Source organism: Brachyistius frenatus, unplaced genomic scaffold, assembly GCF_029030835.1.
Source record: "Brachyistius frenatus isolate BFR_SWC_R1_liver_20210118 unplaced genomic scaffold, ASM2903083v1 Contig_4, whole genome shotgun sequence".
Classification (NCBI taxonomy): domain Eukaryota; kingdom Metazoa; phylum Chordata; class Actinopteri; family Embiotocidae; genus Brachyistius; species Brachyistius frenatus.
In genome coordinates, this window is record NW_027210603.1 from 1,651,533 (window position 1) to 1,666,096 (window position 14,564).

Genomic DNA, 14,564 nt, shown 5'->3' on the forward strand with positions numbered 1-14,564 from the left:
GATAAAAAGGTTTTTCATAAGTTTACGTATCGATGTTGTCACATTTAGTTTGGTCTAAAAGTCGACAGGTGTTATGTTATGACATGGTTATCTCTGGCGTAAAAGGGAAACCTTCAACTGAACTTGAAAAACCATCCTGTCATTGACCAAACTTAAATACTACATTTGGCCCCGGTTCACTGTAACAGCTTTGAGGGGTGGAAGAGAGACACTCCAGGGCTTGAACTGAGTGGATACCTGCCAACTCTGGAAAATGAAACTAGGTCTTCAAATCAAAGGCGTGATGTGCCTTCTTTCTAGACTTTCCAGCTGGTCTTATTTAGAAGGCAAATATCATGCAAACATCCAGTTCACCGAGCACTGCCACAACCAGTTTTTATTCCTGATACAGTTAATAATACAAAGGTCTATTGTTCTGCAGCACTGGGATAAATATAGGCTGTCTTAATGTGTTTTTTTTGGTATATACAGCACATGGTCCTTGCATTACCTTTAACATTGAACATTAAATGTTTTGATAGTGTCTGCTCATCCCAGTTTTTGTTTATTTTTGTATCTGCATTTTCAACCAAAGCTTCTATATTATCATTATTATTATTATTATTATTTTCATCATTATAGAAAAGACATTGTTGTTCTGTGTACTTGCTCCCTTCGTGTCCATTCCTAGTATCTTCTTTCCCCTGAAAAATGAGCGTGGGATGCCTGCTGTTGTTCTCAGGAATTTTGGTGGGCGGTCTGCACACACACACACACACACACACACACACACACACACACACACACACACACACACACACACACACACACACACACACACACACACACACACACACACACACACACACACACACACACACACACACACACACACACACACACACACACAGGCAGTCGTAAATGCACCAGGTAGGGGTAATGCAATACCTAAGGTCATTGGTGCGTTGAATCACGTGACCTGGCTCTTCCACTCCCAGGACACCTTTGTCTTCACCCCGCCTCTGTCGGTCCACACCGGGCGTTGACGCAGCGGCAGGAGCAGCAGCAGCAAGTGTCAGGTGTCTCGCTGGTTTCACCAAACGGAAGTTCCTGCAGGTAAGACGAAACTCAGAGCAAAGACACGAAAATGTACGTAAATAACTGTAATAAGTTATATTAAAAAGGTGTATGTTGATGGCTTTGAGTGAGTTTGTGATTGTTTAGTCGTAATAACGCCACTGCGCACACTCCGCCCGGCTCTCAGAGGACTCGCTGTCTTCGAGGCAATTGATGCCAAACCAGTCCAGCTGCTGAGTTTGTAGTTTCGGGATATGTGTAAATCCGTGTTACTAAGTAGAAACCTATGTTTTTATTGCTCCATAGCCCTTTTCTTTGATGTGTTATGAACGTTTTTCAGAGCCCTTACTGATAACACCTGGAATGAACCTTCTTCAAATGACATGTTGGCCACTGTTGAAGTCACGTCTCTCCTCTGCATGCCTCACTGCTGACTCTTCAGCTCAAGCTTCAGTTGTTTCCTCGTAAACACATGATTTTGTGCTGTTGTTAAAGACTAATTGCCTCATAGGTCAATTATGTGTTCAAGCAGTGTGGACTCCTCCTGATACTTATGAGTCATATTGTAAGCTGTTGTGGTTCATTTGTTACTGAGAAGAACTTTGCTTTAAGTGAGGTTCAGAAGTCAGTTTATCAGTTTTCTTGATAACTAGTGATGGAGGATCTAATTCATCTCGGATGATCAGATTTCAGAAGCTCCTATTAACAGGTAGCCTGTGATGTTTTCCCGGCTCCACCTGCAGTGGACTTCACCCCTTAAAGAAGTAACGAATAAGTAAATCTCGTTACTAATGCTGCCTCTGATTGAGGTGATGTTCCTGTTATAAGCTTGGATTTAGAGAAACAGAGCCGGGAGTTGTGGAGGTGTTTTAATAAAGGCAAAGAATCCTTTTGTGAAATCTAGTGCTGATAATGTGACAAAGATGACTTATTTAAAATGATAATATTCGCTTGAAACACTCAGTAATGTGAGAAAGATTTTACTTTCAGGTTTCCAAACAGGTCACGCAACAAAAAGTCAGATCCTTAAAGCACAAAGATTGTTTTTACATACAGAAATAAGCATCCCTTGTCTCCACCCTATTCTTTTTTTTTTAAATCAGGAACATTCGCTGCTGTGTGTTGACGTACAGATGACAGCCGAGTCGTACTATTCTCTTTACGCACTCATATCCAGAAAGACTTGTGTTTGAGTCTCCGTCTTTGTTGGGACTTCATTTGTTCTTCCTGTGTTCTTGCTCGACTTCCTTCAGCCGTCTAAGGTTTAAGGATATGCAAAACAGGTGGCTAGTCGACTCTAAACTCAGTCGACCAGCGCTGGTGTAATGGTGGCCGTCCCAGGGTGTGTCCCCTACCTTCCATGCAGTGCATGCAGGAATGGGCCCCAGCCCCCTCTGACATCCTGCAAAAAGGACGTGACAACTATGAAGTGCCTTCTCAGTACAGCCATTAAAATGTCAGTGCTGTAGCAACAGTACAACATGCAACTGAATGTAAACTAACTCACCTGTCGGGCCTAAAAACGTGTAGCAACAGCAAATAGCCTCGAGGTTTAAGATATAAGATGACCCTTCCTAACATTGTATTGCGTCTAACTCGGGTTTTTCTTTTGTTAATGTTTGTCTGAGCTCATTTAGAAACCAAAACATTAGCCTGAGGCAAAATGGAAGTGATTAAATAAGCTCTAATACAAGTAGTTTATATGTAATGTCTGTCATGGAATATAATATTTATCCAAATTGATCGGACTTGGTGTCCTGTAAGAAGACTGTTTTTGAGCTTCGTTGAAGTTCGGTTCAAAGTCCTCAAACTTGTAACCAGTATTGCTCCGCGTGTGAGTGATGATGCAATATGTCTGCCTGAGTGAAAAGGCCCAGATAGTGAGATAAATGATTCCTGAATCTATCATCTGTAGACAGTAGTGAGTTTAATTTACGATGGGAAACGTACAGTCGGAACATTAAAGGAAGATTCACAAAGAATTCACGGCCTGACGTTCGGCTGGTGTCCAAAACACAGAAAAGCTTATCTGAGGGCCGATCACACAGCTCTCAGTAAAGTGTGGGTTTTGTCGGGGTGTAAATCATGACGCTCTGCTTTGCCTCTGATCCGCCGTGGTGAGTTATCCTCTCGTAATGACGACGTGCTCACGCTGAGCTTTGCTGGTTTCAGTTTGTATTTCTATCTTGCGATCAAGTGGAACGAGTCGCGGTGCGAGTTGGAGCATGTTGACTCCTGTGTGTTTGCAGACATAACTGCAGGGGCTCATATAGTATATGTACACTGTATAGATGTATACTAAATGAATAAACAAGGCTGAAACTTATCTTGACACATAAATGTATATTGTAAGATATACATGTCATGTGGTAGATGACATGTATGGTAGGAAGGTTGATGGCAGCATCCATGTTTGTTATATAGACAAACTGTCTCCTGTCTGCGATCACTAATTTGCAGGTTTATAACGCGCTCTGTGTGAGTTTACACCTCGTCACACCTCCACTGACACACGCACCACAGAGAGCATGAACGTACGTACGTTATAAACCTGCAAATGAATGATCGCAGACAGAGAGAACAGAAACAGTTGACCTCAGGTGCTGGCCTTTCCTGTCAAAAGTGATCCTGTTTTCAAGGAAACATTTCAGCTGCAATAGTTTCCTGTTCTTCCCTCTTCCTGGAAGCAGCTCTTGGGTGTGATGAAGAACCACCCGATCATTGTAGCAGTGCAGCCAGTTGCTGCCTGAACACACTCACACGGCCACCATCCATAAAAATGATGAGGAGAGGAAGATTATTTTGTGACAACAAGCAGATTAAACAGCGTTATTTGGAATCGGTCGGATAATACTCAGCTCCCACCAGCTTTGAGAAGAGGAGAATTACGTGTGTTGTAATACACGTGGGCGTGTTTGTGTTTCAGTTTCTCAGGTAGTCGGCAGAGATGGAAAGCGGTTCGTTCAATCGAAGGTCCTGGGCGACGCAGTCCCTGCGTGTGACAGCGAAGGAGCTGTCGCTCAGCGGCCGAGGGAAAAGCAACGCCATCGCAGAGCGCTTCTCCAAGTGAGTGACGCCTCCTGTTCACATCTCTGCTTTAAAAAAAAACTAAATACAAAGTCAGGGTTCTGTTTTAGTTTTTTCTTTCTGTTCAATGATGATGAATCTTAAGTCACATTCATATCTGTACTGTGAATAACTACAGTTTATAAGTTTAAAAAACAAACATTTCTGCTCTTAAAACTTCCTGTAATACAAGTAAAAGCCAAAAAGGAACTTTTATTGAATCCTAATATTGAATGAATATTAAATACATTGTTAGATGACACCGTTCTGCAAAATAAATGTTTTGCCCATTCGGCCTCAGTCACATTTTCAGCTTCACCATGTTTTATGTCAATTATGATGCAAATACTTCAGATGAAATAGATGCAGAATGAATTTTAATGAATCCTTTCTGCAACCACAAAACAGAGGATCACTTATTTGACTGAATAAGTTGTTAGCGATAAATAAAGGCAAATAAAAGCTCTTATTATTTTATGATTTATTGTGTTGCTTGTTTAAAATACACAAAGAATACTTCACATTACTCATGAATTGACCTGATCTAAAAAAGCTGAAAGATAAAATATCATCTAAACTTGGTTTAAAAAATTTAAAAACTATAACAAAAAAAACAAAACAAAAATCATAGTTTACTTTCTTGAAAGAAAACGTGACGACTTGTGTACACTGTATGTGCTCCTTTTTGTGTCAAGTCAGCAGAGGTCAGTGTTTCCTCCTTTACTCAGGTACCAGAGAGCTGCTGAAGAGTCCAGTATGGAGAAGAGAAAAGCAGTAAGTATTTCTGTTAAGCTTGTCGAACAGATGGATGGTAGAAACATTTTATTTCCCAGTGACATCACTTTACAGATATGTCTCCCCGAAAACAGTTGTGAACAGTTACTCCTCAGTTTGATACACAAAAGACAAACTGAGGTTTCTCACACAAAGAGGAAACCCTTAAGTAGATAGAGTGTCACTCCTCATGTTGGTTACAGCTTTACGATGAGCCTCTCCCAGCAAACAGCACGGTCAAATGAACTGTATGTGTGCTGCACGTCTCACTGTATTTGCTCAGTAGCTGTTTGTGGTGCTAAAGAAATTACAGCATGCATGATGAGAGGTACGCACGCACGCACGCACGCACACACACACACACACACACACACACACACACACACACACACACACACACACACACACACACACACACACACACACACACACACACACACACACACACACACACACACACACACACACACACAGGCTCACCATGCCAACACGCCAACACGCTGTCTCGGGCAAATGTCTTGTCCCGGGTAACCCCTCATTGGTCACTTGTTGCAGTGGGCCGGCTATCAAGCCACATAATCCCACTTCGGTGTAATCCTCCTGCAGTGCTGCAGGTTATCTGCTCCGTCAGGGAGACAGACTGATAAACAAACGTCGACGGAGATTAAATGATCCGCTAACACCATGAAGACATACAAGGTAACCGTGTCATGGTTGTGTGTAATATACTTATTATTTACCTGTGTGTGTGTGTGTGTGTGTGTGTGTGTGTGTGTGTGTGTGTGTGTGTGTGTGTGTGTGTGTGTGCGTGCATGTGTGTCAACCAGCTGATGAAAAGCTTGTTAGCTTCTTCACCGTTTGTTGAATGATCTTGCTGGTAATTATAGTGACACCAGCTTTTTTTTTTCTCACTCCTATAGAAACGTGATATGAAGGCGTAAAGATAAGATATAATATAACTTTAATGAATGGAAGTTAGTTTCTGTCAAGATCTGCATATTCAAATTGTCCAGGTAACCATTACTTGTAATAATTTACATTTTAATCTGAAGTTCTGTAGATATTCGTAGCTAAGACTTGTGTCAGGCATGGCAGGTTTGAGCAGCGTAAGAGACCATCTGTCTGTGTGTGTGTGAGTGTGAGTGGGGAAGGGGCGGGGTGGGTGAAGGGGGGACTTGATTAGTATCAAATGATTCGTCCATTAGATAAATTACATGAGTCAGTGACTAGAAATCATTAAAAATGTGGACGTCACTTTAGTCTCTGGAAGCTAAAGATGAGTAGAAATTATTATATTTTCTCTTTAATATTGAGTTTCAATCAGCAAATTCATTGATAAATGGAAAATAATCACGGTATGAGTCTGAGAGATTAGTTTTATCCCTTTTATCCGGGCCTGTGCGGAGTTTACATGTTCTCCGTGTGCCTGCTACTCCGGCTTCCTCCCGCCGTCCAAAAAAACATGCGTGTCAGGTTAATTGGTGATTCTACAAATATCCATTAGGTGTGAATGAGAGCGTGAACGCTCTTTGTTTCCGTCTGTCTCTATGTGTTGGCCCTGTGATGGACTGGCGACCTGTCTTGGGTGTACCCTGTGTACCCTGTGTACCCTGTGTACCCTGCCTTTGCCCAAAGTGAACTGGGATAGGCTCCAGCCCCCCCCCCCCCCCCCACCAGGATAAAAGCGGGTATAGATAATGGACGGATGGATCGTAACTTGATATTAGGGCATCTTCCCCTCACAGTTTCTGTGTTGGAGTTTTTCTGAGTGGTCATCATGAGGTCAGATCTTTTTATCCAAGACTTACTTTCCCCCTTTAACGACCGAATCTGCAAAACAAACACTCCTAAAAACCAACTGCTCCTCATGCATCATCTAGTGCCGCTGGTTTCAGGAATAATGATAGCAGCTCAGTGGATCTGATAACTGTGTTCAGTCCTTGTAGCTCCAGTAATACAGGTCCGTATTAGTGAGAACACACAGAGGATAAACTAATAAAATGGGTTCGGGTCTGTGGTCTCCCAATCATAGTTAGTTTTATGTAAAATATTTGGCAATTATATTTCATAAACCCTAAAAGAAACTGCAGACATATTGCTTGATATTATGTGATGTGGCTCTTCTGACTCTGCACTGATTTGGATTGAAGTTAAGAACTGACTAATGTGTTTGATGAAAGAATGAGTATCTGATGTCAGTTAAATAATACTGTTTAAAATTTGGTGTAAAGAATTACTACTTCCTGTTTCACATTTATGACAGACTTTACCCGTTTTAATTTTTTTTAATTGATTTGTCTACTCTTCTTTATTTCGTGCTGTTTTCTGCCTTCTCTAAAACATTTGCAGTCTGTTAATGTAAACTCTGCAGACACATTTTTTTTTTACCAGTCTTATCTTCTGAGTGAAAAAAAAAAAGCCTCCGCAGTGAACAAAGAGTTAACTTTTCCCTGAATGTATCATTTCCTGCTCTGGTTTCCTGGCTATTCTGTCTGTCTCTGTCTCTCACTTTCCTGGTGTTGAAGAGGGCTGGACCAACTCTCACCAGCAGAGTTTGGTTTTAGCTGTTAGCATCTGGGAGAGTTTGAACCTCTCGCTGTCTCTCTGCACGCCGACCTGTGAAGAAGGACTCTCCCTTTCCTCGCTGTCTAGCTGTTCGCAGAAAGTGAACTTTCTTTTTTGTTGTATTTGCCTGAGAAAAGGGGAACAATCTCGTCACTGTCCGGTTCTTTCCATTCAGCCTGGACTTGGCTCACAAAGACAGTAATTGTGCTTCTGTTTTTTTGTCCCTTGTTGGAGGCTTTTTGTCCCTTTTGTTCGGTCCTTTTTCCTGAACTTCTTATTTCTTTCTCTTTTAGTCTGTCCGCATGTTAATATAACTCCTCTTTAGATGTCATTTGATGTACTAAAGCTGAATGTCTTTTAGGTGTGTTTTTGTTTGTCATCTCTAATAATCTCTAATTTAGGTTGAAAATCTATTGGTAGTTTGTGTTTTTGAGGAATTATGATGAACCTTTATACAAAGGCTCTCATTCAGTCTCAGTGAGTTATAAGTTAATTTGTTTATTTGTCCGCGGCTGATTTATTCTCATTTCCAGATCCTCTTTTTTTCCGATGAGTAATACCTCTTTTTTAATGAAGGAAGTTCCTGCCGACCGCAGCGTGCCTCCCGCTGTTCGCTCGTTTTGTTTGCTGTGGTGAACAGAGTCTTCAGAGTCCTCGGTGGTTTTTAGGAAAGGTGAAATTGTCATGTGGAAAGGAATGCAGTTGGAAAATGTGCCTGCATGCTCAGCCCTGTTCAAGACTTCTGCAGCTACAGCATAACATCTACTTCCTGGAGCAGCTTTGAACAGCTGTTCAGTTAATCTGTCAGTGAGGCCAAATTCAGATTCAGGCATTTCCTTTATTCCATTGTATTTAACTGAGGTTGAAGCTGTGGCTGCTAAATGAACATACTTTTAGAAGTTAGTCTCCATACAGAGAAGTCATTTTAATTTCACAGTAAGAACGACGTACTCACAGTTTTCCTCTCTTCCTCTCAGTCTGTTGAGAGTGCAGCACCGTCCCCGCGGACCGGCAACCTGAGTGCTCTGAAGAAGCGCTGGGAGCAGGCGGGAAACCTCCATCAAACCAAGCCTCCGTCCTCTGCTCCGCCTCAGAGCCAGTCCGTCTCTCGCCGCAGACCTCCATCCCTCACCAGGCCGGCGTCCATCAGTGAGAGCTGTCCTCCGGTGAAGAGCCCGGGCCCGCTGACCGAGCAGCCGCCAGCCAGTCGAGTCCAGCCGCCGCCAGCACCTCCTGAAGGTGAAGAACAGGGAGGGATGGACGGGGACGAGCTGACACACGGCAGGAGACCTGAAAAGCTCGAACAGCAAGTTCCAACCAGCCCGTGTGCCTCTTTTGAAAAACCCAGAGTGCCACTGAACAACCTGAAGATGAAGTTCGAGCAGGGACAGGACGGCGGAGGCAAGGTACAGTATTCAGTCAGTAATCATGAGGTCATCGTCCATAAATAACATTAAAGGGCCTTTAATGTGCAAGGTCATCACTTTCTGCTTTGTACAAACATTAAATCACGACCAAACCGCCACACAACTTCTGCATACTTTCAAAATGATTAGAGATCCTTTTTGTTTGGATGAGTACTTCATGAATGAGCCTCTAAACTCCCTTCGCTCTGCAACAGCTGTGCATTTTATGCCATCGGCCACGTTTCCAAGGACTTAACTGTAACAACCCTGTTGATGGTGGGATTTACTGTCCTGATGTTGTAAAACATTGGTATGTTTTCTCAACTGCTCTGGAGAAAAAGGGTGCAACTTTAACCTGAAGTTGCTTCTGCAGCCACAATTAATTTGCATCTTCGGAGGAAATCTTAAATCTGAATTCACAATAATCTATCAATTATTATCAGTTTGCTTTACAGCAATTAAACCAAAGTAGAAAACACATATATGGTATATAATTTTGAAGTAATACGTTTGTAAAGGAAAGAGAAGATCTAAGTGTGCAGGAATATTTAGTTCTCAGCATATTTCTGTATTTAAGATTTTCATATTCCAGTTTCTTTTCAGATGTATTCTCCCTGTTGTACTCTTCTTCCTGTATTTTAAGAAGTCGTCTTCTTCCACCTGAATTTGCCTTCGTCTTCCCCCCCCCGCCCGGTTTCCTTTTTTCTCCGTGTCGTTCTCCTTCTCGGCCCAAAAACAACAAGCGCTCTCCGTTCCTCACCTTCCACATCGCAGGAATGCAGGAACATTCCTGACCTCGGGCTGTCTCCTTCCTCACAGGATCACCTCTGAGGAACGGCTGTCTTCTTCTCTCTTTTAATTAGCTGCAGGGTGTACGCCGCTCCTTCCTGGGAGTCCGTGTTTTTGTGTCGAATTCAAATTTTTAGTCAAATGAGAGGAACACAGCCCTCCTGTCATGCCGTTTTAATTAGCGTGCACGTTCTAACTTTTGCAGTTGCGTTATGGTTCTCCAGTTTCGTCTTTTTGAGGACGATTACATCACCACTAGGAAACAGGAACCCTGTCAGTGCTGTTCTGAAAAGGCTGAATACCCCTTTAATCAAGTACAATAGGTGAATGCACCCTTGCTTTTGTGTTCTGCTCGGCTCGGTGTTCGGAGGAAGATGGTGGCCCAACAGGAAGTCACAGCTCCAGTGAAGAAGCCTGAAAGAAACGGTGCTGTTTTAAGTGGCTCAAACTCTTTTTATCCATTCAAGTGTGCAGAGAGAGAAACTGTCTGGTTTCATCATTAGTGTTGGTGACACGTGGACACACACACACACACACACACACACACACACACACACACACACACACACACACACACACACACACACACACACACACACACACACACACACACACACAGAGTTTTAGTGAAGGACAGCGGGTCAAACATGTCACTGCAGACAGCAGTGATACTAGTTATTACGAGGTATTTAATGGATGCTTGGAAAAAATATCCACTTTATTTTACTCATAGACTTCCATTAAAGGTGCTTTCTTACCTCAGAGGACAATTTCTGCTGCTAACAGAAGTAAAACTCTCCACTCTCGACCTCGTGTCTGGTTTGTCTTCAGAGCGGCGCTGCTGAGACGGAGTCTGTGGTTTGGTGCTCAGTGGATAATGTTCCAAGGATCTTTTTATGACACGACATCCATGTGGTGTCTGAGTGATCAGGCGAGAATGCAGATGGGAGGAGGAGCTAGTTACAGTGACCCTGAAAACTTTTATTTTAAAGGCTGCAGATATTCCAAGAATGATTCTGGATAAAACAGGAAACACTGCAGAGATTTCAAAGTCATCTAAAATATGTCTTTTTTCTTTTTTAGATTCGTTGTTTTTGAGAACATAACTTCTTCATACTCGGCACAGTGCAGAGCTTTATATGACGCTTTAACACCGGTCCTGATGACTGATCGCATTCATTCTGAGTCACGAGCTGTGAAGCTTTTTTCCAATAAGAAATGAGAATGTTGTTAATAAAGAAATGTGGGAATCAGTTTAAGTCATCAGAGTTGGTGCTCTGGTTTCTGGGCCCATCTTTGTCTTTTTCTCTTGTAGGCTGGCAGGACAACTCTGCGCAGTTCTTCATCAGAGGACATGGAGCAGCACAGTGGTGAGCAACAATCAGCTGATTAATCAACATTTTCTATGTGTGTCTAAAGCAAAGCGTTGACTCTGATCTCCTCTTCATCTGTAGGTCTGTCTGTGTTGGACAGAGCGCTGGAGTCTTCATCGCTGAGGGAGAAGATGGCCAAGTACCAGGCTGCTGTTTCTAAACAAGGAGCCGCTCGCTCTGTGAGATGATTTTAAAATGTTGAAAAACATATAAGCAAGAAAAATATAGTCTCAAAAGATGCAAAAAAAACACGGATATTAAAACATTTGCATGACGACTTTAAAGGCTTAAATCCAAACAAAAACCATAACTAAATGCTGTTCATTTATGTTTTCACACATCACTTAAACATATTTAATTTTGTAATGATTCTGTATTATATTGTGTTTTCAGAAATTGCTCATTTCTAAATACTTCGAATAGTTTTAAATATGAATTAAAGAACAGCAGAAACAAGGTCTCGGCCCCTAAATGGAGCTGTTCTGTTCTGTTCTGTTCTGTTCTGTTCTGTTCTGTTCTGTTCTGTTCTGTTCTGTTCTGTTCTGTTCTGTTCTGTTCTGTTCTGTTCTGTTGTATAAGAGAAAGAAGGAAGTACAAAATGATTTATTATGCGACAACAAATTTACACCAGTGTTTGTTTTCCTTCAGGCTGCAACTTCAGAGGTTTCTGCTCCAAAACCATCTGCAGCTGTCAACGAGAAACACACACTTGGACCTGAGTGCAACGGTGAGTCTTGGAGGAAATATCTCATTTATAAATACAGAAAAACACATCATTTCTAACTTTGACACTCGGAGTGAGATCTCAGTCACTGAGCAGCAACTGAGCTCATTCCATGTCTTGCCTGTTTCAGGTGAGAGCGCGGAGCAGCCCAAAGCATCCAGAGTGAGTCATCACAGCAGACATGCACGGACCATTATATGTACAAAAAACAAAAAACAATTTCAAGTGTTGTTAGGAATACATTTAACTGGATTATTTATCTTTTTAGAAGTTCTGCCTGCCGGCGAGGGAGACCTGCGTCGCCTGTCAGAAGACGGTGTATCCTCTGGAGAGACTGGTGGCTCATCAGCAGGTCTACCACAAGAGCTGCTTCCGCTGTAGTCACTGCAACACAACGCTGAGGTAAATCTAGACGGAAAGATTTCATATAAATGGAGGGAAAATCATTCTCAAGCTTCTAACATCCTTTCTCCTGTCTGCTCCCAGCCTCGGGAACTACGCCTCTCTGCATGGAACCATCTACTGCAAGCCCCACTTCAGCCAGCTGTTCAAAGCCAAAGGAAACTACGACGAAGGCTTCGGCCATCGGCCTCATAAGGAGCTCTGGGAGCCGCGAGCCGACGAAGACGAAGGTGAGGAAGCAGCGAAACCGCAAGAACAAGAGAAACCGGCGGCGGTGGCGCGTCCAGCTGTGTCCGACACTCGGGCAGCTCCAGCTGTGGAGGAGTCTCCGCAGGTGAAGGTGACAGACCTCACTGCCTTACTGGAGACCCGAGTGCAGCCGCACGCCGCGGAGAAAGATCAGTCTGCAGAGAAATCAGGGGAGAAACGCAGGCTGAGGATCGCCTGGCCTCCTCCGGGCGGGGAGGGCCACTCCGGGAGCGCAGCACTCAGTCCCGTCACGGAGGGCGTCACCTCCGGCCGACCCTGGAGGGCCAAGTGGCCTCCGGAGGACGACGCGCCGCCATCGTTCCAGAGCACGGAGCGGACCGAGCTGAAGAGCCTGAGGAGGAGCTCGTCCATGAAGGAGCGCAGCCGGCCTTTTACACTCGCACCCAAACCCAAAGACGAAACCGGTCCGGGTGTTCGGGAGCCTCGTCGGCCGCTCAAATCACTGCTGGACTGGAGAGCGTCGTTCGAGGACAAGAAATCATCTGAAGAGCCGAAGACAGGAAGCAAGTCAGACGTCCAGCAGGAGAAGAAGCTGCCTCAGATACAGCGTGAAGACGCGGCAGGTGAGACCATCTCTGAGGGACAAGAAGAAGACAGAGACAAACCAAAAGGAGACGCAGCTGCAGACAAGACGGCCGTGGAGGGGAGCTCGCTGAGGAGCCTCTCTCCTGACATGTCGCCTTGCCCTTCGCCACCTCCGCAGCCGAAGCAGCACCGCACGTCCCAGGACGTGGGCTTCTGGGAGCAGGACAAGGAGGGAAGCGACGCCGAGGAGCTGAGCGCCGAGGATATAATCAAGAGGAACCGCTACTACGAGGAGGAGGAGGAGGAGGAGGAGTCATAGGAACACCTCACGATCTCGTTGCCACGTCATAAAACACTCTGTGAAGTTTTGTTTTCTCAATTTTGTGTAGATGATAAATTTTGCTTTGCCAGATTTTTAGTGTTCATGGAGAGATGCAAACATGCCGCGTAGGTTTGTGAATATAACTGCTTTTAACTGTTAAAATGTTTGATTTTGTTTTGGTTAATATTTTAATTATACACCTTTTTTCATTACTCCTGATTATGCTGGAGAGTTGGCCTCCCTTAGATGGATCACCAGTGAATATAATTTGCAGCTGGTGTGTCCAGAAACCGACTTTTAAGTGGCACTTAATGGTACTTTTTCATTCCAGGCAGCATAAAGCAAAACAGCCATGATGTGTCGTGTGTAGAAGACAGCGAGACATCTAAATATCTGTATTTTTAAGATGTCGGAGAACGAATGTGTGTTCATATAGTAGTTCAGATATTTACATAATAATTTAAATTGCAAAAAAAAAAAAAAAAAAAAGGGAAAGAAATACAAAACGGAACCAAATGAGCGTCTGCTGGATTCGGTTTTCTCGTCTGTTCTCAGGAATAAAACTGTCGGTGTTGGTTCTCCCTGAAATTACTTGATATTTCCATCCTCACATAATCTTGAGTGTCACATCACTACAGTGCAGACTGTCATTTTTTTTGGCATTTCGTCACATGTGGCATTTATGATATCCGGATGCAACCTGCTGTGACTGTTATTGAGTCTTTAACAAACACCTGACTCGTCTTTAAATGTAAATAACAGACAAGTCAGGGAGCTATAACAACATCGGGGGGCTCTCTGTGGTTTGGTAAAATAAGAACTGGCACTGAAAGGGTAAATTAAATAAGGGCTCATCTCAATCATAAGTGTATCTGTGTAAAGAACTGCTCAACTCTGGATTTATATTGGAAACTTTTCAGCCTGTTTGAATTTCTGTCCTGAAATATATTTTTTTTTATCTCCTCTCCCACGTTGAATGAGAACGTTTAATTAACCAAAGTTTGTACTGGCAGCCATCTTCTCAGCGTGATATCTCAATATGTTTCATCTCTCGGGGCCTTCTGATCTTATTTTTGTGTTTTAACCTCATTAAACGTGTAATCCAGTTTCTATTGTTTGTTAAAACACTTTGTGCTTGGAAACGGCCCAAACTCTTTTCTATTTTATCATTTCTATGTAAAATATGTTTGCACAAATAATTTTTTATTAATTTGTATTATGACACATTGGATCTTTAAGCTGTTGTTGAAACACAATTAAACTTTATCAATAAGGACATTAAGAGTTTGCAC

General features: G+C 43.1%; 1 protein-coding gene and 1 long non-coding RNA gene across 2 annotated transcripts; one reads left to right on the plus strand and one right to left on the minus strand.

The window, feature by feature from the left end:
• Nucleotides 1-966: 966 nt before the first annotated feature.
• LOC138626974 (LIM domain and actin-binding protein 1-like) lies at nucleotides 967-14,550 on the plus strand. The gene is made up of 10 exons (XM_069708998.1): nucleotides 967-1,095; nucleotides 3,983-4,122; nucleotides 4,851-4,896; nucleotides 8,439-8,867; nucleotides 10,972-11,026; nucleotides 11,111-11,208; nucleotides 11,678-11,756; nucleotides 11,884-11,915; nucleotides 12,022-12,155; nucleotides 12,240-14,550. Exons 2-10 carry the CDS (start codon nucleotides 4,004-4,006, stop codon nucleotides 13,267-13,269), a joined length of 2,022 nt encoding a protein of 673 aa, XP_069565099.1. The 5' UTR covers nucleotides 967-1,095; nucleotides 3,983-4,003; the 3' UTR covers nucleotides 13,270-14,550.
• Nucleotides 2,387-9,872, minus strand: LOC138626982 (uncharacterized). The gene is made up of 3 exons (XR_011311345.1): nucleotides 9,628-9,872; nucleotides 8,417-8,825; nucleotides 2,387-2,458 (listed from the first exon to the last, which is right to left on the minus strand). It is a non-coding gene; the product is annotated as an uncharacterized lncRNA (long non-coding RNA).
• Nucleotides 14,551-14,564: the final 14 nt, after the last annotated feature.